General features: G+C 40.7%; 1 protein-coding gene across 7 annotated transcripts in view; it reads left to right on the top strand.

Moving 5' to 3' along the window:
- Positions 1–23790, top strand: part of CTNND2 (catenin delta 2) — a 690230-nt gene that overhangs the window by 394700 nt on the left and 271740 nt on the right. For all 7 annotated transcript variants that reach the window (XM_087760877.1, XM_087760884.1, XM_087760869.1 and 4 more), the window contains one exon: positions 17264–17458. In XM_087760877.1, the coding sequence (XP_087617003.1) occupies positions 17264–17458 (195 nt within the window). The remainder of the gene's footprint in view (positions 1–17263; positions 17459–23790) is intronic.

Genomic DNA, 23790 nt, shown 5'->3' with positions numbered 1-23790 from the left:
AATTTGTGCTTTCTGAGGTAGGGCTGTTTGTATGCATGTGTAGTATTAATACTAAAACAGCACTGGTTTATAAAAGCGTGGCATGGGTTAATACATAAAATATGCTTTCCAGTCTTTATTGAGCAGAGTTCTAAGTTTATCAGGGTCTTAACTGCTTCCTTCTGCTCCTTCGTCTGTCTTGTCTCGCTCTTCTCCCTCTTTGCTGGGGACCTTCCTTTGCCCATTCTCCTTCTGTATGCTTTCCGTTGCATATGACGTGTTGAACCCTGGTTTCCTGTTGAGATTTATGGCAGGACTGCTCTTTGATGGTGAGTGTTGACATGTCTTAGCATTTCAGTGTGCAATCATATGGGCACAGAACAGATCAGCTTATGCGATTGTGTATGGGATGACTGATATACATTAGCACTAGCGTGGATTTAGATTTCCTTTCAATTGCTTGAAAATATTGGATCATCTATATATCACTGGTTCATTGTCATCTTTACAAAAAATTAGCTGGTTAAGTGTTACAGTTCTCCAGTAAATCACGCTGTAGTATGTATTTGTGCTAGAATGGCTGCATTACTGCTTGTGAGCATACATGCATCCACCCCCTTCTTTCATACCTCTACATGGGGGAGAAATAACTCTTAGCAGAGTTAGTATTAAAATTAATGTTAGTGCTAACGAGTTAAAATTAGCCTCTTTGAGGGATTTAAACTGTATGGAAGTAAAATACTCTTTTTAGACTGCACCAAACAAAAATTCCCACCAACATTCGCAAATGCAGACAAGACTTCACCACGTGCATCGTCATTTAGCTTTTGGGCAGAGCATTATAGATAAGGAAGGTACAAGCAAAGTGTTAACCCACAGTCAAAGTGGATCTAAATCACACCAGCATGAAAAGTTCTCTGTGCCTTAAAATCCCCACCTGAGACACAGGGCTGAGCTAATAAAACAGTCTAGGTGTGATGTGCAGTTGTACTTCTGTGGACAGGTAAGGAATAAAAATCCTGGGATTTTTTTTGCCTTTAAGATAAGCTGTGGGACTTGGACTATCGATATGATTGATCATAACAAAAAGGACACTCAGCTGTTTCCTTTACCTATTTTTCTTGTATTTTTACAGAATCCTGTGAGTATTTCTTTTATAGGGAGAGCAAAATTGCTTCATTAATTTTAACCAAAATAGTTTTCTATAAATTTTTTCCTAAGTTTTTTTTGTTGTTTTTATTAGCTAGAAAATTCCTTTATCTGCTGTCAGGGCCTTTACACATGAGAACATTGTTAATGCCCTTTTGCTCCGAGACAGACAGTGCAGTCCTAGGATTTCTTTTCTCCTTCTACTCTTGTTTGTTTTGAGACTCTTTCTTTCAGACAAGAAAGCAAAACAAAAGATTTTGAGGCATCCAGTAATATTTCAGATGTTAATCAGAGACTTGTAATTTGGTATCTTTCTGATACTGTTGTTTGTTTCCCCATTGTAACCTGGAGGTTAGAAGTGCTGATGTTGGTCTTGGAGCTGATACAAATACACAACTTGATGTTCACTTCGCTTTTCTTGGCCACTAGTTCTCCTTCAACCTATTCCTTCAGCAGTAATTATGTTATTAATTGTTACAACTGAAACACTTACAATAGTGCTCAATTCCAGTTTGGACAAGGTATCCAAAATGGACAGTCTACAGCAATAAAACAGAAGGAATAAGATGGATGTCTTTGAAATATCTTATTATTGCCATGATTTTTGTTCCTGCGTCTTTCAAATCTAGCTTACCTGAAATTAATTTGCTCGTAGGAGAGGGATAATTGACAAGAGCCAAATACAGCAGCCCCATCTACGTGGCTATATCTTTGGGCTAATGAACTTGAGCTTTGACTTCCTGCGTGAGCGAACACTACAAGTACGTCTAAACTTGGGTCCTGTTCTCGTACTGACCATAACCTTTCCCTTTCCTTCCTGGTCTTGATACGGGAAATCGTTTGACTGATCCTCCCGATGGTCTTTCAGGGGGGTGTGAAATCAAATAATATTGCAAAATAACAAGCTCTTAGGCAAAGAAAACCGGTCTGCAGCATTGCTGAAAATAGATTCAACTGGCACGAAGCTGCAAGTATTTTAACTGAATGACTGTGGGAAAGTGGGTGGCAGTGGCTGTTCATGGGCTTTTAGGTGAATGTAACATCAAATATGCTTTGGTCAGTACTGAAGCCTGTGCTGTTGCTTGTAACCTCACAACCTGGCATGCAATTTCTCACCTCTGGTCCTGGGCTTTGGCAGTGTCCCTAAGAAGGCCAGGATTCAAATGGAAGCATGCAAGCCACTGGAAGGAATTTCTGAAGCATCAGAGCAGAGTTTAAAAAGTCTGTGCTTATATACCTGCTGAAAAGAAGCACAAGAAGGAGTTGGCAAAAAGCTAGCAGAGAAGAGTCAGTGTCCGTAGCAGAAAGATGGTTAATCCGAGGAGCTGGATTTCTGTCAATTTTTCTTGGCTACGGAAATCCAATGAAATATATGAAGTCGAAGAGCAGTGTTTTGGGAACCTAACTTTTTGGAACTTTTGTTTAGAGCAATGGAAATCCATTAGCCAGTGTTGGCACTCCAATTCATGTAGCCGTGTCTTGCTTATGTTGATTTGTATTATTTTCAGTATGTGAGATTACAGGAAGAGGCTGGGGCCTCATGAACGTGGCCTCTGATATGTTCAAACTTTTGGGTCTTGAGGGCATGCTAGTGAGGCTGAGTCTTGTCTGTGCCTGTTACCACCCCTTTTGCCCTCAGGTCTGAATGGTGTCTTCGCATATCTGTTGTCCTCTTCAGTTGCCAGGAGTGTGGTTCTGGGTCCCCCCAGCTGTCTTTGGCCTTGAACTCACTTGTTCAGAGCAGAAGGGAGTGCTGTTGTATGGGATAGGGAGTTTTAGGCAAGGGGTAGGTCTCCTTCAACTCAGACTTCTGATACTCAGGCTTTTGTGGCATCAGTGAAAATATTTGCTCGTGCAAATCTAAATTGGGATGACTGTCTCACTTCTGCACTGGGCAAAGAAGGTACATGTAGAAGCTGTAGCTTCCTCAGGGTCTGAAATCCCATTGCAAGGCCTTATCCAATAGCCTGGAAATGCTTGTCACAAAAGCCTCAACAAATAGTGACAGAAATCTTTAGTCCCTCGTGGTCTTCAGGTATTTAAGAGAAGTGAGAACGTGTCCTTCATTTTTACTGTGGTGGAAAGTTTCCTCCTTCCTGGTCGCTGTGGCACACAAAGTGTTTGCAGTAGATAGATAGATAGAGTAGCTGCGGTCTAGAAAGCCAGTACACAGGTCATCAGTAATATAAGCACTCACTTGTTGGGATATCTAATTGCTTTTTGGTTGTTGTGTGCACACACCAGCTTTAAAACAGTGGAGGTGCTTCTGATCCAGAGTGAGGTGATTAAGTATGGCAGGAAGAAGATTGCAAAACTGGGGAGTTGACGAAGGCTCCCTTTATTTAAGGCCAAAACGTGGGTGGGGAGGTGCCCATGGCTGCCCATGCTGAGATGTGAAGTGTTCACAGGTGAAATACATTAGCCATCAGTGGTGGCTGCCAGAAACTACACTGGACCAAATTCGCTCTCTGAGCAATCATGGGAGACAAATGAGGCAATTTTTTCCATAATCGTAGAGTCAGACCTGAAGATCATCTCAGTAGGGACGCAGTACGGACAGAATACTTTTTGTTTTTATAAAAGTGGTATTATGGAGGGCAGAGAGATATTGTCTAATGATAATGAATTAATGGAACTGTATATTATCGTAAGTGGGTAGAAGCAAAAGTCAGGATTTAATATGCTGAAATGAGAAGGACCAAGTGATGACTAATCTTACAATTATAAGGCATGGCATATGAAGCTGCCAGTTGGATGACATAGATTTTTAATAAGTACATCAAGTTGCAACTTGTAGTGTGTAAGCGAAGAATAGAAAAGTGCCATATTCGTTTGAGTACAAGTGGTCTTAAATCTCAGACAACCCTCACTTTTCTGAGGAAATTCTTGCATATGCTTTTCTATATTTATCTCTTCCATAGTATATGTCTGTATCTTGCCTTACGGCCCCTTACCCTCCCCCTCCAACCCAGGTGCGAACCATCCCTTTTATCAGATAGCCAGCTGTGCTGCTCTCGGGCAGTAAAACCTTTTGATCATAGGACTAAAGCTCTCCCTGGGTTTAAAGAGTGTTGCCTGGGAGGAAAGCAAGGGTGGAGAAGGAGCGGTGGCCCTCTGATACTGGTGAAGATTTCCTGCGCCTGGAGAGCAAAAGGACTCCTCTCCATGGGGTTCTTCCCCCACCCGCGCCTTCCCTGAGCATCCCAGTTCAGCAGGGGTGCAGTCGTGTTTACGTTTGCTCACCAAAAGGTGCCATAAGCTCTTCAAAGGCTCTGTATCAAAGTCTGGGGAGCGTGATCCATGAAGGAGGGTGAGTTGGACCCTTTCAGATATTTGCGGGGGGGAGGAGAGAAGGTGGAGGGAGATGAGACGACGGCCCTTTGCGTGTTTGGGGCTAATATGCCCTGAAGAAAGGGAGAACTGAGTAAAAGAAAAATTGCAGGCCAGCTAATCACAGTGCTTTGTTGGACGTTAGGACACAAGCTGATAGAAAGGACAATACAAGACATGAAGGTGGTAAATGGTTAATGGGATAATTTGCAACACGAGTTCACCAAAACCAGATGGTACTGGAATAACCTGCTTACTGACCTTTTCTTAGATTATATCTGATGTCTTTCTGTTTTCTGTCAGGACTCTGAGCACACATTTTCTGTAGTGCCACTTGGGAAATGTTTAGTTAAGCTAGAGAAGATAGATGTTCTTGCAAGAGCGTAGTTGGGCAAGGACCTGGGTGAAGGAGCATTGTCAGTTTGTCATTTTAAAAATCAAATTAATGGAAAAGAAGGATGCTACTAATAAAGTCTCACAAGGAGAGCTCTTTTGGCCACTTGAAAAATACTTTTTCATTTTATTTGCTCGGCAAAAAAACCTGAAATATGCCAAGGAAACTTTTTGATAGTGGAATATTAGGAGGCATTTTCTGAAGAGAGGAAGATAAATCCTGTGTAGGAATAGTATTGCAGATCAGAGGGAAAGAATAGAATTGGAGCCGAGCTAATAACGCACCTAATACCTACTTACAAATCAGGGCTCTTTGGCTGAAAACAAGAGTAGGAAAAGACCTGGGTGACCTGCTTGACTACAGTATGTCTCAGCCACTTATATTAGGAACATAATAGAATATTTCATGGCCTAATCACATAACAAGCAAAATTGGGAGTGTTCTGTACAATTAGGACTTCATCTGGGGAACTGTATACAACCGTGACCCTCTGTGGGCAAGAGAGACTCTTTCCAGCCCTCTGAACTGATCTGCCTGGATGATCAAGAAATTAAGAAGCCTGTGTACACAGGTGTGACTTAGTGTGTTTCCTTCTTTTCTTAACAGAGGAAAGGCTGCTAGCTTACGTAGCTGCTATTAGTAAATGGAGATTATACATCAAGACTGCTGAATCCTGGTAAGAATAAGTAATTTGATGAAGGATTTGCCAGCCTTTTTTTCAAAGGAAAGATCAGTCGAGTCCCTGGCAGCTTTTAGGATAGTAGCATCTGACCAAGGAGGGAGTGAGGGCAAAAGGTATCATCCAAGTGGCTTGTTCTCACCAGCAGGCTTTGCTTTTAGGGCTTTGACTAACTACCCATGATGCTTTTGGCTGGAGGATCTTTGTGAACTAATGCTCCTCGGTTTTCCCTTGAAGAATTAAAACTGGTAGCCTTGTTGAAGATAGAGTGACTCTTGAGCCATGATTGCGCTTTGTCTGGTCTCTGACCAAGCTTCAAAGTTTTCAAGGCTTATTCATCAAAATTTTCCACTTCTTTCAGTCTGAAGTTGGAGTTCCTGTCTAACTCATGTCATCCTTTTCTGTGTTGCACCTTGAGCTGCTTTTGGCAAGAATCTGGAGCTAATGCTGTACATAAGTGAGCAGTCTTCTCCAAAGTGATCTAATTTGTGTCCGGCCCTGCTTAAGATCCTATCTTGCGAGTCTGGGAATTCAAGAGCTAACTGTCTTAGCCAAGAATCTCTTTTTCTCTGAAGTTTATTAAAATTGTGATGGATTGCATGTTACTGCTTTTCTCAGTCTGCAGTAGGTTTCAGACTGCTTTTGTAAAATCAGGGAAAACTTGATGCAAATGTCTTCAGCCAGCCATATGATCATGGAAGTGTTGGCTTCACAGGTGAGACATCTGTTTGACATGCAAATGATGTCAATTTGCATTTATGAATAACCAGGAACTCATTGTGGGACGGTTCAGAATCCCTCAAGCGTTTGTCACCTTTGGACTAACATGCATACTCGTCCTTCTAATGGAAAGTACTGTTAAAGCCCTTCTTGAAGCTGAACCCTTCCAGTGGTTTGTTGCAAACTGCTGTGAACACATTTCTTATGTTTCTTATCTTAGGTCTGCTTTCCTTTTGCTGGTGACCTTCTGTCACCATTTGTTTCTTGCAGCATTTGTCATGGCCGTTTCTTTTTAGCATGGGCTCTCTGCTCGAGTGACAGGACTCTTTCAGCTTATGGTCCTTTCCTTGCCATGCTTTTCAGGGACAATCTGAATTTGTGAGATTAATGGCACATCGCAAAGTCTGTTGTGCTGGTTTTGGCTCTTTTCTTTTCTTGTCTCTCTCTCTCTCTCTTTTTTTTTTTTTTTTTTCCTAAAATAAGTTCCTGGGAAAAAATCTGTAGCCATCCGTTCCCTTTTTTGTTTGCTGCTTATTGGGGAAGTATTTACATAAGATATTTTTCTGAGTTTTTGGAAGCTGGATACTAAATGCTTACTATTGTGTGATTGCTATATTAGTAAGCATAATGAATTAAAAAAGAAAACTCTATTTTATGGGATACGATGATACTCCAGCATAAACTTTGCTTAAGTCCTTAAGCTCCTCGTGATCACGGTATTAACAGTATTCCTTTTCTTTGTCTCTACATTCAGCATTCCTTTTATTTCTTTTATTTAGAGCAAGCCTGTTAGAATTGCTTTAGATTATAATGATTTTAATAATAGGAGATTATTTTAAGTGTTTTAGCAGAGGTCTTGATATATACGTAACGGGAACAACCTAAAGCCAGCTTGAATAATGCTATGATAATCTATTGAACATAATTGTAGAAGTGGATAATTGCTGGTCTAAACTTTTTTTACAGGCATAACTAAATTCTTTAGTTAGATTGTATTCAAATTGATTATGTATACATTTAATAAAAGCTCCATGTTTTCACTGTCGTATTTTAAATGCAGCGAGTCTCAAATGGATAATGAAAACTTGATGAGTAATATAGTGTGCTACAGAATATCCAAAGCGATCTTCCCTTTCTTGAATGTGGCATTGAAAGAAAAACAAAGGCAATAAACCCTGTTTTGTTTTGTTTTTTTTTTTTCCCCTGGAATGTCACAGACTTATACCTCAGGTCTTGGTGAATTCTAGAAACTGGGGATTGCAAGGAAATGCTCATTGAGGAAGAGAAAGCCACTGGGAGGAGAAAGTGTTTAATATTCTATCAAAGATGGCTTTACATAAAAGAACAAAAAGAACTGATGCTTTTCTCCATTGTCTCAGTGAAACGAAAGTTTGAGTACAAAGTGTTACAGATAAAATCTCCAAAAGTTAATACTGTTCACACATCTAATAATATGCAGTCTCATTGGAAAAGGAATTACGAAAGATAAGTTGCAAACACTCTTCTGTGAGCAAATCCCAGATGTGCTTTCTTGGATTTCGACTGCACGTATCAGAGACTGGAACATAGGTTTGCAAAAGAAGTATTCACAATATTCATTGTAAATTAATACTTTTGGAAAAATGCACGCATGGTCAGTATTCATTGGAACTCTCTTTTTGCATTTTCGCTGTTAGCAGGAAAACCACCTGTTGGAACTGTGAACTCCCAGGAATGACAGTACGATTAGATCAAAAATTCAGGTTGCCCAGCAAGAGCCAGTTGAGGAATACTGTAGTTGGACAGACTTGACACTTCATTACCCAAGCGAGTTTTGTTTTCTGGTATTACCCTTCCCCACAGTGTTACACAGCAACTGTTTTCCCTTTGCGAATGACTGTTCCGCAAAGCACGTTCCTTAATGAATTTTCTGTGCCAATCTTGAGACTTTCACTTCTAGTTGGATTTAAGCTCTAGATATTCTTTCTTTTCCATGCGCAGGGAGGAGCAGATGCGGAAAGGCTTTCCCCTTGCCCCTGCGCCAGAGCTGCTATGAGAACTTGCTCCGTTTAAGGCTGACTGAGCTGATGCTCGTTTTGGGGGAAGGGTTGCGAGTTGCTGAGTTTGTTAGATGCTGTGCTTTTCCATGATGTTGAACGCGATCAGAAAGTTAACTTTTCACTGGCGGGCATCAGTGGAATAGTGCCTGATTTGTTTTGCTGGAGGCAGCGATGCCTTTTTAGCAAATCACTCGTGCTGCTGGAAGTGGTCTCTAGCCCTACAAAGATCTGTGGGGTTTTGGATGTTTAGTCTACAGCGCTGCTTAGCAGGCAGAAATTGGGTCCCCAAGGCCTCCTTGGTACGGCCTTGCACCTTGGGGAGGCAGGAAGACCTAGCTTTGGGGAATTAGAGACGCACTGTTCTTCCTTTGGATTTGCAATTCTTGCCAGAGAAGTGTTAACTGTAGGGTTTTGCAAAATATCCCGTAGAGGTTTTTTTTCTGGGTATTTACTTTTGGGGCATGTCTCACCAAATACACTAGTATTTCTGTTCCCTTACTTGCCGAGTTGAATGTATTGTCGCAGCAGCTGCTTTAGCGTAGAGCCCATGGTGCAACGCAAGCTTTTACAGTTCAGAATTTGAAATAATAAACTTTTATCTTTTCTAAGATAAAGAAAGAGGTTTAGCAAAACTTCAAAGGAGATCTCTTCTGCTACAAAGGCTCGATATTATTTTCAATTGTCGTGAAGCTGTGGTGAACTATCCAAACAGCGTATGCACGGCTGCTTGGCAGTGTTGCTTAGTAACATCATCCTATGGCTGAGGCACTCAAACCTCAGTCAAAGTGGGGAGTGAGCAGGAAAGTTAGAAACGGTGATTTGTATCGCCGGACAGCACTATCTGTGCCCATTTGCGCATAGAACTTCTTTCCCCTTTTTTGTAAAATTGGCAGGGTTAAGGGGAAGGGAAGGAGGCAGAGCTTAAGAGAAGGGAGGGGAAGCACCCAATGTGATCATTCAGTTTTTTGTTTGTTTTTTTTTTTTTTTTTTTTTTTTTGTTAACTATTATCTATCATTTTCTGCCTTGCTGAAGGCAAGTTGTTGTTGCTGTGTGGTAACGGTTGGTTTGGGGGAGTTTCTGTTTTTTCGTTCGTTCTTCAGTGACAGTTCCCTAGATCAGAAATGAAATGGGAATTATCTCCCTGAACTTGTCTGTCACATTTAATCTGCTGTTTCTTCCTCGCTATCTTTGCCTCTTATCTCTTTGCTCCCAGTCACACTTCTCTTCTTCCACTAACAATTTATTTTTGATAAAATGTTTTAAGCAGGTGAATGCTTTTCAACAGAATGAGGACAGTAGCAGGAAAAAGAAAATGCTTGTGAGGAAAGACAGACTTATGGTGTGGGTTTTTTTTCTGTTTTTCTTAGATTTGTAGAATTAAAATAACTGATACAATACATTGCAGTAAAGTCACATTGCATGAGTAAAAAGTAAACAGACAACTGAAGAAAATATTTCTAGCTTTATTTCTCTTTTAAAGATACTTAGGAGTGTAATCAATTTCAATATTTGGTTAAAAACTAGTTCAAATAGGATAAAACTTATCCAGATACTTCTTATAAGACATAGTAAGTTTTATCAAATTATTTTTAAAGTTTATTTTGGGCCTGTTTATTACACTTAAAGTGTAACCTTTTTTTCCCCCCTACCTTTCTTTATTTTTAGCACTGATGTGAAAAGTGCTAACCCTAGGTCAGAGGCTGGTTTTGCGGTGTCCCTTAAGCAGCCAAAGCCAATCTGTTCTGAGGAGACTTTCCTAAGATACTTAATCTGGTTAATGGACAAACTACGCCTGGGACGTTGCACAGTGTGAGCCGTACTGCTGAACGTGACAGTATCCTGACAGCGAAACTGCTCATAGGTTTGACAGTGCAATGATAGTTTACGAGAAACACTCCAGGCTGTGCATCATATTACGCTTTAATCTTTTAAGTAAAAAACCTGAGGAAAAGCAGTCTAAGATACTGACAGATGAGGCCAGTCTGTTCTTTCAGTTCTGGGGCTTGTATGTTGTAGCACATACTTGTTTTTTGGCGATCTCCTACAGTGTGGACTGGGGATGCCAAATCAGCACATCCATGTTTTTTCTGGATGTCCAGAGTTTGACTGAAAGGCATCGTGTGTAATCAGTCAATTCAGTGATGGCATTATTTTCTTCTTTATTTGTACAAATAGTCCCGAGTCACAGGCAGAATTGTGTAGTGAGAATGGAAAAAAGAATATAAAGACAAAAATGAGTTTAATTCTGAACTTCCCCAAATATTAAGATTAAAGATTAACTAACGGAAAGAAAAACAAATTCGTACATCTTGTGTTGGTTTGTAAAATTTAAACAGGTGAGAAACCTGTGTTTAAGAAAAATCTAAACCCAATTAAAAGGAATTCACTCCAGATTGTGTTTTGGTTCTGGTGAATGCGGATCTCTGGTGTGCTAGGGGCACAAGCTGACATACTGAAGGTGTGCATTAGCTGGTACTGCCATATGGCCTGTCATCTCTTACTGGTTAATTTAACCATCTGTCATGCCTTAACAATTTGTATTCACTTTTAGTACTTGGGTTAGATATGTTTTCTTCTCTTTGGTACCGTACTCTTCATCACACAGTGCTGGTATATTCCCATTATCTGAGTTTTATTAGTTTTATTTATAGTAACATTTGTTGTAGATCGTACTGTTCTTTTCCAATGTTGTGAGTAGAAGATGCATGTATTCAGACAAGCATTTTGGAGATGTTTCTGCATAAATTTCTGGCAAAACAAGGTCAATATCAAAACTAGCTATGAATGTTTGGCTTTGTTCTCCTTCTCCCCCCGGTTCACTTCTAATTCTGCAGTTGGGTTCACATCAACTTCTTTACTACATAACGTAAACCAGGTTATTGTCTGTAAAAAAGGTTTCATTACGTATGAGTTAGGAGTAAAAATCCTACTATTCATATCTTTTCTCACATGTTGTTTTTTCAGAATTACAGTGAAGTTATGACCTCATGTACTGTATATTTTTTTTTTTTAATAAGGACAGTAGCATTTTAGGAGAAGCACCTAAGAGAAACTCATGTCAAAAAGAGTTTTCAGCCCTGATGTGCCATCTAAATCAAAAAGTTCTTGCAGTCCTCTGAAAAGCATACAGTGCACCTAAGCTACAAAATTACTGTGATTCTCTTGTAGTTTCCATGCCTACTGTCTCTTATCTCACTTATGGGCTTATTACAATTTTACCATCATGTGGGTTTGGTTTTTGTTGGTTTTTTTGTTTTGTTTTTTTGTTTGTTTGATTGGTTTTTTTAAACTTGTAATCTAAGAAAAGCTCAGTGCAAATTACATAATGTTGTCATTATATTTGAAAGTAAAAATCTGTACAGCCAGTTGTGGATGGTCAATCCTCTTCATTAGAAAATCAGGTCTCCTGAGTGCAATGTGTCATAGTGTGTTCAGAGTCCGAGTTTGATGCTTAGAGCGTCAAGTAGCCAGAGGCACACTGTGTTGAAATGTGTGGGGCTGCAACCAAGTTAAGTTAAATGGTGTAAACACATTACTGGTAAGTGGTAATATAATGGTCATTGAGCTTCATTCTCAGCTCATATCTCGTTAACGATGTTCCTGTATCATAGACGTAAGGAAACTGCTTAACAGGACTCTTGAAGAATATGTTTTGTGATGGAGAATTTCTAAATCAGGGCTGTTATCTGGTCAAATCTGGATGCTTTTCTTCATGTGGGGATGATCACTTGCATATTTCATGTTTGCAATGAGCTCTTAAATCCCAGAGAGGAGGGCAATACCGTATGCTCTTGCTATTAGAGATGTTTAGAGAGAATCGTGAATCTGTAGGGCTCCTTCTTAGGGCTGCAGCAAGCCAGGATGACGGGTTGTAGAGGCTTTCATAAGGGGCATAAACAGAAACTGTTCAGGCTTTATTAAAGCATATGCAAATGCCTGCGTATCCATTCATTTGGGTAGTTTTAATGTCTTTAGTTTCTTGAAATGAAAAATGCTGCCAATATGGTGGTTTACTTTATTGACCTAAACTGTCAGATTAGCAGTGTCATTCAAATGTGTCTGTTGTATTTATTTCCATGGCATCCTGCACAAGCTCTGAAAAGCAATTAGGGATTTTGTGTATTTCTCTCACATTGTACTTGTCTGATTACAGTAGTTTTCTTCCTGTGGAAAGTGAGACTTTGTCAAAAAAGAACATTTTCCTAGGAAACAACCATTTCCCTATACTACTGAGGAATACATATGAATAATTTGGAAACCTTCACCTAGTAAGGGGTTTTTTTAAGTGTAAAGGGTGGAGGTGGTCTTTTTGGTCCAATTAGGTAGGACTGGACTTTTCCTGGGTTCTTTCTATTGCCCCTCTTGAATGTGTGAGGGGAGTAAAGGTTGTAGGAATGTGCTATCTTCATCTGGTAAAACTTTTGGCTAGTTCTAGGTTATTATCATTGACCTAATCTGGTTAAACCTGGTTAGGGGCTCAGAAGATACCCTGCTGGAGCCTGACCACAGTCTACTTTTGCAAGCTCCGTAGAGATGCAGAAGGGGCATTCCACTTTCTATCAGGTTTCAGTCTTGGAGACTTCAGAAGACAGAGAAGTCTCTCTTTTCTGTATGCTTTGTTCTTATAGTTAATCAGTTTCTGTTTAAAAAAATAAATGTACCCTATTTTGACACACCCCCCCTTTTTTTTTTAACTTTTCTGCTTCACTTTTAATGCCTCTTGCAGCTATTTTAGAGCCCTTTAGTCTTCTCCATACGTTCTGCTTTGATGCATCTCCGGCATTGCAATCAAATAATTTCCCAGTCTCTTGTCCAGCTAAAGATTGGACTATTTGAGTCCAATTATCAAGTGGTTTCTTTAGCCCCTGAATAATGGTTTAGTTGTTAAAGTTTTGGGGGTTTTGGGGGGGGGGGGGGGGTGTTTTTGTTGTTTTTTGGGGGGGGGGGGGTGTTGGTTGGTTTTTTTTTTTAATCTAGAAAGGAGGAAAAAACCCCACTCCTTCACAACCATGATCATGAGAGTTCTGATGAGAAATACATCATCTGTAATTAACAGCTTGCAGAACTGTAAATCTAATAACGAGTTGTCTTTGAACTTGTACGTAGACCTGTCTTTGAATGGGCTTGATTGCCTTATACTTCCCCAAAGGGAAAAATAGCATTGCTGTTAGGGACGGGTTGGCCAGGGAGGGGGGATGAGTCCATTTTCAGAACATGTAGGAGAGTTGTGTGTAGCCTTGATGCACATCCCTGCTTTGGTTTCAAGCAACCCAGAGCAGTGCAGTGTTATTAGTGGGGTGAAGGGATGGCGGCTGGTTGAGAACAGAGTTTGGACAACTGGAGTTTGGGGTGAGCCATGCGTTCGTGATGCCTCCAGGTTTAGGGAAGCCACTTCTGAGGGCGATGAGCCTCCTTGAATGCGAGAATGCTAATGGGCCTCGGTAATCTGATGTTTTATTGCTTCCTGGTAGTATATTGATTGCTGCTTTTCCATTCTGACCTTGTTGCTTTTCCAACCTCTGTGAGCTTTAGACTGCATTAATGCAAGTTTGTTGTTTGTTTTTTTTTTTTTTTTTTAGATAGATGATACAGATCAGCTTGCAGCTTCAGATAGCAAAGGATGTAGCTGTTTGCTGCTAATCCAGGATGCAGGCAGGAGGCGTGTTATACCTCTCTCTTTCTCAGTGGCATCAATTCTTTGAGTTCATGGTCTTTGTTTTGATCGATTATCTTAACCGTCTTTCCAGTGTCTTCAAAAGTAGCAGCAGAATATGTGCACGGGGTGAGTGTTTAGGTAAGGTAGGATGCAGTTGTCTGAAATCCATCACACTTCCCCCTTTTTCTTTTTTTTTTTTTCCTTTTTTTCTTTTTAATTATATAAAAATCTACAGGTCTTTTTTGTTGACTTCAGCTGTAATTGTGTGTTAGTTTTTTTCTGAAAGTTGTCTGTGTGAGCCTTACTGGATATGATACAGCACTGACAACAACGATAACTGTTGGTATAACAGCTATTGGTTAGTTGATTTTAATATTTAAATAAACATGCAATAAAAACCTGTTGCTCCTAAGTTGAGACTTGAGTAAATTCATACATGTAAGAATTTTAAGAGTGATGGAAAAGAGATTTTTATCGAAAACAGAACTTGCTGTTCCAGTTTTCAAAATACCAACTTAATAGAAACGCTAAAAATGGTGGTGGTGTTCCATCTTTTTATAAATTTTCTGGTTTGTGGTTTTTTTTTTTTTAACTAGAGTCAAGAACTTTAAAGGGTGCTATTATTTTGTGTTTAAATATTGATATATGATAATTTGGAAATAGTGTAGTAAAATTGCATATTGAGGTCTGTAGAAAAGTATCAGTTTTGCTTGAAACTAAAGGTGTTTAAGAAATGTGCTTTAAAAAGTACATTCATGTTCTCATGGCCTTAATTTCTAAGATTTGAGAGTGTTTATGTTTTTAAAATGAAAATATTTTAATTACCTGTTGAAATCTTTGTTTCCTTTAAATGTTAGAGGAATAGTGGCAGTTACTCATTGGTGGAGTTTTAACTCTCAAACCTTTTTTGGGGGTGTTTACCCATAATCTTGTTATTCAGGTGGCTTCAAGTTATTTCTAGATTGCCACTTAGCTGTTTTCAGGCAAGTTATGTTGGTTTTCTTTTATTGTTTGTCACATCTGCATTGTCTTGCTTGCTTGAACTGTAATGAGTTTTGGTCAAGAAATTTCTCTGGTTATATTTATGTTTACTGTTTAGTACAGTAGTGTTACAGTCTTAATTACATGTGCAGTATGCAAGTAAACCTCTGTTTAATATTAGCATAATAAACTAACACTAAACACTAACTTCCGTTTAGTGTTAGACTAGTATTAGCACTTGCAGATTCAGAACTATCAGTAGAGTATGAAGGAGGCTGAATTAAGCCCACCTCACCAGAAGACTAGCATAACTGTTTGAGAACATGTTCAGATTTGGGTTATGCTGCCACTAAATTCAATGGGAAATATCTTTTGGTTCACTGGAAGCAGGATTAAGAAGAAAATCTATTGTTCCAAAGAGCATTGTTAATTTGTAAATAGACAAAAGAATTGTAGTACTTCTAGAATGGGGTGTAAGTGTTTATTCTGTAGCAAGTCTGATTTGTTGATGCACTGTTAAAGCTCTGAAATGTTGCCCTCAATTTTTCTATATTTTTTTTTTTTTCCTCTGAATACAGGACCAAGTAAACAGTGAAATTTGGAGATAATCATAACAGACTGTATTTTAGGCCACTGGAGGATACTAGACTTTGGTGGAGCCATTCAGCTGTTCTCAGAATCAGTCTCAAAGATGCAGGGTTAAAGAGCATTTTGAAAATGCAGACCATGAAGAATTTAATTCTGTAACAGTAATATCAACTTCCTGGATAATTGCAGTAGTTGCAGATAAAGTATGTCTTTGGGATTCTTGGCAGACTTTATAGTAAGGGGAACAACAGAAATACTTTCAGTGGTGTGCTAATGGCAAGTCAGTCTGAAAAATGTTTGAAAGGAAAAATATGCAAATAGGGTATTCCACTGAAAACATGCACGTACGCTGAAAAATTCAGAAGAAAACATGTATATGGCACAAGCTGATTAGAAAAAATGGAATAAATTGTTCTTTTCCTCCAGACAATTTGTATTAAACTTTAAGTAATGTCTCTGTATCTTTCTCATTTCTATCCCATGTTGCTATCACACATTACTTGTATCTGTGCTTTGCATTTTAAAAATGTTTAGTGTTTGTTTAAGCAACAAAACCGCTGCCGACACAATGAATGTGGTAGAGCTTTTCGGCAGGAACGCCTACACTGATGGTCTGAGCAGTACAAGCTAAGCTAGTAGCACATCGCCCACATCCAGGATTTTAACCTCACAGGAGTATCAGCAAGAGGTGTAATAGTCGTATCTTTGATTGCTTTTCTAAACAAATTTCTAAACATTTTCTAAACAAATAGCATGTTACCACTTTGTGGTATAGACCTAACCTTTGTCAAGTGTTGCTTGCATACTTGCTTGATTCGTGCCTTCAAAATGTGTAATGTTTGTATGGCTTCCCCATGACTCTCCTTGGGAATCTTGCTAATGGGCCACAGAACTGAAGTACCTAAGTGACAAAGGGATTCAAGTGACAAACGTAATCCCAGCTGGAAATATACAAGTCTCTGTTTTAAACATCATGATAGAAAAATATTATTTTTAATAGTACATGTTTTAATATAATCCCAGTTGATCTTGTTATTTACAAAAACAAAACAAAAAGAGCTGTATCCTTAAAATAGTTTTTCTAGGAGGCATGTTTAATTTAGTTATCCCCAGTGGATATTTAAGTTGTAGGAAGTCGTAGCAATGTGATTTTTTTTTAAACTGTTGAGGGCAAAATGTTGATAAGGCATGACCGTTCTATTGTACTTTAGTGAAGCAGCAAAAGGATCGGCCTTCGTATAACTACATCTATTCATCAGCTTTAGCTTATTTCATTTGTAGATCTTAAGATATGGGCGTAACATGTGAAACTAGTTCTGACTGCTGCTCTTCTCTTCTCCCCCATTCCTGGTTCTCCTGTGGACCCCTTTGGTCTAGGAAATTCCTGGATCGCACAGCTGCCTTTTTTTTTTTTTTTTTTTTTGAGGGGTTGGGTTTTTTGGTCTCTGTTTAAGAAGAGATGATATCATGATATCTGTGTCTCCAAAATACGTAGTTTCCTTGGAAGAAATGAGGTCTTGGAGTAGATGCAGGCAGCTGGATGATGCAACTAAAGTAATTAACTGAAGCTGTTGCTGCACTTGCATGCTGTTTGTATTTGTATGTTGAAAACATTTATTTCTTTGTTTTATTTGGGGTTTTTTGTGTGTGTTTAAATGCTACTTTCAAGTAAACTTTTAATCAAGTTAGATCCTGTATTTGTCACTTTTTTCTCTCTCTTAAATGTCTCTTATAAATCTATTTGCAGCTGGGTCTCGGGCATCTTACAGCAGCCAGCACAGCCACCTTGGCTCCGAGTTAAGGGCACTGCAGTCTCCAGAACACCATATAGATCCTATTTACGAAGACAGAGTTTATCAGAAGCCCCCTATGAGGAGTCTCAGCCAGAGTCAGGGGGACCCTCTGCAACCAGCACACACAGGCACATATCGCACTAGTACAGGTAGGTGGATGTAACTTGCATGATTGTCTTTTTATGAGACATACCTTATTCTTCAGTACTAATTCTTCTTCTCTTTCTGATGTGCTAAAAAAAAAAAATGTATTATGTGCATGCCAGTCAAACAAAATACCTTGTGCAGATGGCAGCTATCAATGGAACCCCAAAGGCACGCACAAAACAGAGAAATACTTTGTGTTGTGCTACACGTACAGCAGGTTAAGCTAATTTGGGAAGGGAGCTTACTCAGGAGAGAGAGAATATTTTTATTAATCTTATGTATTGTCTTTGAGAAAAATCTGTTGTCTTTGAAGAAATTCCTAGGTTTTTTTGCTTGCAAAAGGTATTTTGTGTGTTGCAAAGGGACTGCAAAGTTCCTTCCATATGAAGGTAAAGGATTGTTCACTTGCTTTTGAAGTGAATCATACGTAAATGTTCTTCCTCTCTCCTACAGAGGTACACTTAGGTATAGGTACACAGACATAAAATAGAACTATGGCATAGAGAAAAGCTGTTAGCATCACTGGTTTATCCATAAATAATAATGATTGTCCATGAAATGCATTGGAGTACAAGTCCTACTTGCAGAATGTCCTCTCAACCAAACGAAGTACAGCTGTATGTTGGAACCCACAAATAGATCACAAATCAACAGGGATATTTATGGTATTTAATGCATAAAATAATTAGAGTACATAAATGCTACAGCCAAAATAGCCTAAAGCAGATGTACAAAGAACTTGCCTTAGGAATTGTAAGTATTACTGGTGTTTTATCTTTGCTGTGTTGATCAGAGAGGGAAGATTATGTCCATTCTCAGAAAAAGTTAAGTGTACTTTTTGGAGCAAGATACTTTTTGCTTTCTTTTAAAACTTTTTTTTTTTTTTAAAAGTTTTAAAACCATTTCTCCAAAGGCAAAGCTGGCAGTTCCTGCATATCCAAAAATTTCTATTGCTTTATGCAAGTTTTGGGTGTTCAGAGTACAGGAGAAAATCCTTAAAAAGTTTTTCCACAGAATTTTCTAGTTAAGTACCTGTAACAGCTTTATACTTTTTGAAGAACACCATTATAACATTTCCTTCCTGTTTAAAGAATCTACCATAGTATATGTTTTGCGTAGAGTCATACATGTATGTGAGAAAAGATTACTATTCTTTGCATGAAGGGGACAACACCTCTGCCTAAGTCACTGAGCAGTGGAGGCCGTGAGTAATTGAAGCAACTATTTATATTGAACCTTAAGCCTCATGTTCCACATGTGGCTGCCACATATTTCCTATACGATGCTCTCTTTCCCAGTCACGCCCTGAAGAGGGTTTCTTGTTTTATTTGCAAAATATCCCTTGGTTCTCTATGCTGAAGTAGCAGGCTGTCTTGTGGCTGTAATCTTCACAACACTTCCGTAAGGAAGGAAACCCTGTCAACATTGATCACAATTACAGTGAATGAAACTGGGATGCAGGATGTTAGTGGGTAATACCTGAAGATGGGTTTTCAGAAGGGAAGAGGGAAAGCTAAAAAAAAAATGCTAATTTCGGTAGCAAAAGTGGGCCCTGTGAAGGTGAATTTTGTTTTACTATTTGGGATATGGATTTGAACATTGCTCCAGGCTCATTCTGAAGAACGACGCCATCAGTCCAGCTTTGTGTTGGGTTGATCCTTGCTTTCCCCCCTCTGTCCATATCATCAGGGTCAGGGGAAATAAAAGCAGGTGGAGGCGTGCTAGGCCAATTAATCTGTTGCTCCGTCAATAGCTGTTAGCTGCAGATGCTGCCAGCCTTCCACACAACCAGGCTGAAGAGCTGTCAGCGCTCAGAGGGAATTTTGGGCTGGATCGGATCAGCTCTTGGACTCTTCCTGCCTCTACCACAAATGCCCTTAGGAACATATCCCTTCTGATGGAGACCATACAATTTTTGTCAAATTAGCAGAAAGGAGGGGAGGGAGTTCAACTGAAGTATAACTTTTTATTTCTTCATTGGGTTGTCTTAAGTGTTTTTTATTGTAGGACTGAATAGCTGTTTGTCTTGACTATTTGGTATAAGATATGAGGGATGTAGATTGCTGTGTATGCCTTGAAGATATGTGCCAAGGGTTCATGGCCTGTATCTTCTGTGTGAATGAATCACACTGGGGTGGTGGCGGCGGTGGTGAGGGGGTGGGGAGCTTTAAGACTTCAGTGTGCTCCTTTATAGACCATAGTTCATATTCTTTTGTCTGTTACAGCAGTACCTTTAATCACGAAGATGGTGCGTGCTTTTTCGCATCTGATGGAAAAAAAAGGGAAGGCAGACTTAGTCTAAGGACTCTGTCCAAAGCCTGGATTTTTTTTTTTTCCTTTGCAGCTAACATTGCCCGTTAGAAACCAAAATTATGCTAGTTATACTTTCAAACCATTTACTTTTGTGGTTTGTTTTTTTTTTTTTTTTTAAAGAGAACATTCTTCCTGAATTTGAAAATTTCACTTCATTAAGTGACTCACAGAGTGCAAACTTTTTTTTTTTTTTTGTAATGTAGACATCACCCCTTTCTCTTTTGTGAGCTCTTAAATACTTAATACATTCAGGAATGTTTACACAACTGAGGATAAAGCCCACTCAGAGTTTTTCATCCTCTAGGTGAATCAGCATTCAGTGAGCAGAACTCAATAAGCTAAAATTTCTCTGTGAGGTAAACTAAATTGCTTGTTCTATTTACTCACTGGTTTGGGGTGATTTTTTTTTTTTAAACTTTTGTATTTTCCTTATATTTCACTTGTGAATGAAATGCATGACGGTGGTTCTGCACTAGGCGCTACATATTGCAGAAGATACAAAATAGTAGGAGCTTACTGAACGTCTCCCTTACTAGCATAACTTCAGATAGGGGCAAGATGAATTCTTCATCACTTTGTGGTTTAAATTATGACTGGGTGTGTTACTGTCATGCTGTCTAAGCTAAAAATAATCTTTCAAACTTGACAGCAGTAGCTGCATAGGCTTTTTTGGTTGGTAGCTTTTACTTAACAATCCCTTTTGGTCTTCAAAGGGTAATGCCTTCTCTTATGTAAAAAGTACCAGCCCAAACTTTTGCACTGAAAGTAGCAATAAACATGAAATTCTACTTTTTGAAATGAGAATCCACAAAAGATGTGCTTGCAGGGAGTACTCGGATGTAATATAAATAACGAATCAATTTACTTACTGAATAGCAACTTATAACTTGTATTTGTAACCTAACTAAATAACACTAATAAATTTTGTCCAGGCAGGTGTTTTATTTATTTTCCTTATAAACCTAAAAGCCTTGAATTACTAATTTAAATCCTAAGTTAATAATAGTAGAGATATGCTTATTTGATGGGATGTTTACATGAACACCACTGGAATCTGAAGAGGGCTATTACTTCAGAGGGGGGAAGGATTGTCTTTCAGCCAGAGTGGGACACAGAATCAGGAATCGCTTGCTTATTTGCAGAATTAGAAATTTTGACTAGGGACTTAGTTATTGGCATTTAATTCACGTTAAACATGAAACGAGTCCAAGCAGTCAAAATCTCTGTTTTGCAAGCCTGGGATTTCCATAGTTGCCTTGAGGAGAAAGCAGCCTCGCTGCTCAGGCTCTGGGCTGTCGGTGCCAACCTGCAGCAGGGGAGCACAGCTTCGGCAGCAGTGGGTCTGTGGGACCGGTTGCCATCACCCTCTGGAGGCTGGCAGCCCTGTCTGGCAGCTTGTAACGACACTTGCTTTCGTTGTGGTCCCTCAGTGAAAGAGATGAGCCCTCTTCTGTAAAAAAGATCTGATTTCCAGATAAAGTTATTGAAAGAGTGCTGTCCCCAGCAGCCTGGGAGGGAGGAGTGGTAAACGGGAGGTCTCAGCTTATTCTGAACTCTCTACAAACTGCTGAGGCTTTATCAGATTAAATAAGTGCTGCTGCTTAAAAGCACTGGTGGCGCTGATGAGCTGTGGACATTTAGACCTCAAAACCTCCAAAGTGCTCACGCTTTAAGAGCACTCCCTGGTTTCAGGGGCTGCGGGGAAGTATCTTTGTCCCCAGCGTCACACAAGCGGCAAGGATGAACCAGCAAATACACCGGAGGAGTGAACCTGTCGACCTCAGCTCTGTGAAGGACGTACTCGTCTTACTGGCACCAGGGAAACCTTGACGGCTTTGAAGAAAGCTTAAGGATTGCCTCGGGATGCACAGCCTAAGGACCGTCTCTGCCTCTGGCCCCTGAAGGTCACCGTGGGGAAGGCCTCATGATGCAGCTCAGTCGTGGGAAGGCCAGCAGCTTTGTATTGGTTACGCAGCCAGCTGGCGTTAGTTTTGAGTGCTGGGTGCATGGAGCTGAAGCGCCTCCTGGATGAAGACAGGGCGCGCAAAACTGTGAGGACTCTCCTGTCCTTCCCAGGGAGGGGGGGAAAGGGTTAGGAAAAGGAAGAGAAGGGTCTGTGGTTGATATAGCTGAAATTAAAGAGAGGACCCTAGAATGAAAGGTTTATTGAAAGGAGGTTGAATAGTGAAAGGGTAAGCAGTCAAAGTTTGCGTTGCCTCTGAAGAGTGGCTTAGCGTGGGACTTGAAGGGTTTACCAAGCATGCTTTTGCAATGGGTTATCCATTGGGGAGCGTGTGTGGGGCGGGGAAACTCCTGAAGCACTTCTCGTGCTACCTCCAAAGCTGCCCGATGTCCCTGCCTGTGCAGGCTGTTGCCAGGCTGCCCTCCAGCTTCTCTGATGGCCTCCTCTCCTTCAGGCCAGGTCTCCCCGAGGTTCCTCCCACGGACATTTGGGTGGTTCCCCCAGCGCACCACTGCCTCTGAAGCCATCTGTTACTGAAAGCTGTGCTGCCGCAGGCTGCACCGCCTCCTGGCTGCCATGGTAGAGAGTGCTGATCAAAGAGAAGAGGCCTGGGAAATTTGTGATGGCAGGTGCAAACTAGAAACACGGCTCTTCGCGAACTGGGTTTCTGTGCAGAGGGAGAGCGCTGTCAGGAGAGCTGTGGAGACTCAAGGGGGCTCCTTTTCAGAGGGAAGTTCTCTGTTACTCCTGGCTGTGGTTTCTGTTCAAGCGCTTTGCCAGCAGCAGGGAAAAACTCTGTGTTTCATTGTCCTGTGATGCGGCTCAGGAAAAACTGCTGAAGGTGAGAATTACTGTTGTGTTCCTGGACAGATGCTGTCCTCCTCTTTCCGCCTTCCTTCCCACTCCTGCCTGGTTCTTTATTTGCTGAATGAAAGGAGTCTGTACCGAGGGATGCCTTATGTCAAGCACTGCTCCTGGTTATTTGTAATGTTGTCTTTCTCCTGTAAAAGTGTGTCTTGAGTTGGTGGGGTAGGGGCAGCGTTTGCTCCCGGAGTCCAGTCTTTTTTCACAGGTTAGATGTGCTGCTGGAGGGGTGGGAAGAGGACCCAGGCAGCCGTGCCGGTGTTTGCTGCTTCGCCCCTGCTGCACTTGGCCCGGGCCTTTGCTGCCCTGGAGGTTAAGCAGTGTCTGAGGGGAAGATTTACAGGGAAAAATTGGCATTTCTTCCCTTCTCACTGAGCTGGTGGCTTTCTCACAACATGGCTGGGCTGTTTCTCTCTTCTGCCTCCTTGTTCTGTCTTATGAGGTGCCTGTGGTGAGGGTCAGGTCTCTAGTCAGGATCTAAAGGAGAGGCAGGAGAGCAAACCCCCTTTTTCTGCCACCCCAGACAGGAACAGCCAGTACAAAATTGATTGCACTGTTGGTTTGTTTGCGTTTGCATTTGTGTTTTTGTAGGGAGGGGAGGTTGCTAGTTTTGTTGCTTGTGGGTGCTCAAATGGCTCTGACCTTCTCCTCCTCTCCTTGTTTGCATTGCACAAGTGAAGCAGGGTAGTCCCAGCTCTTCAGTGTCCGATTGCCTCCCGTTCTCAGTGCCAGGTTCACGTGCCGTTCGCCCCCATTCCCTGGAGGCTTCCTCCCTGTAGGAAAGGCTGCCACATGCCCAACCTGTTTGAACTTCCGCCCCATTGACCTGGTAGGCAGAAGTCTGACATTGTGGAGTTGCTGCTGGGAAGCTGCACCAGTCACCAGCTCCTTGCCTCTGCCCTGCCCTCCCTCTGCTGCTGGCACGGTGGGGCAGAGACCTTGCCTTGCTCCGGGAGGGAGTGCTGCTCTGCTGCCAAGCAGCTCTGCCTTGCCAGCAAGGGAGCCAGTGGTCTGTGGGAACAGTACCTGCTGAGCAGGTGCAAGTCAATTTTTGGTTTGTTTTTTGGGGTTTTTTTTTGTTTGTTTGGTTTTTGGTTTTTTTTTTTTTCAGTTGAGATGTTTACAGCAAGGATGGAGAAGGGTGTTGCATGGACTGCTTAATGCTGCTACCAAATACCCAAGTACTTTATTTGC

Source organism: Nipponia nippon, unplaced genomic scaffold, assembly GCF_047370975.1.
Source record: "Nipponia nippon isolate SJK-2023a ecotype South Korea unplaced genomic scaffold, ASM4737097v1 scaffold_1, whole genome shotgun sequence".
Lineage (NCBI taxonomy): Eukaryota > Metazoa > Chordata > Aves > Pelecaniformes > Threskiornithidae > Nipponia > Nipponia nippon.
Note: the sequence above shows the minus strand (reverse complement) of the source record. Positions and strands in the feature narration are given on the sequence as shown.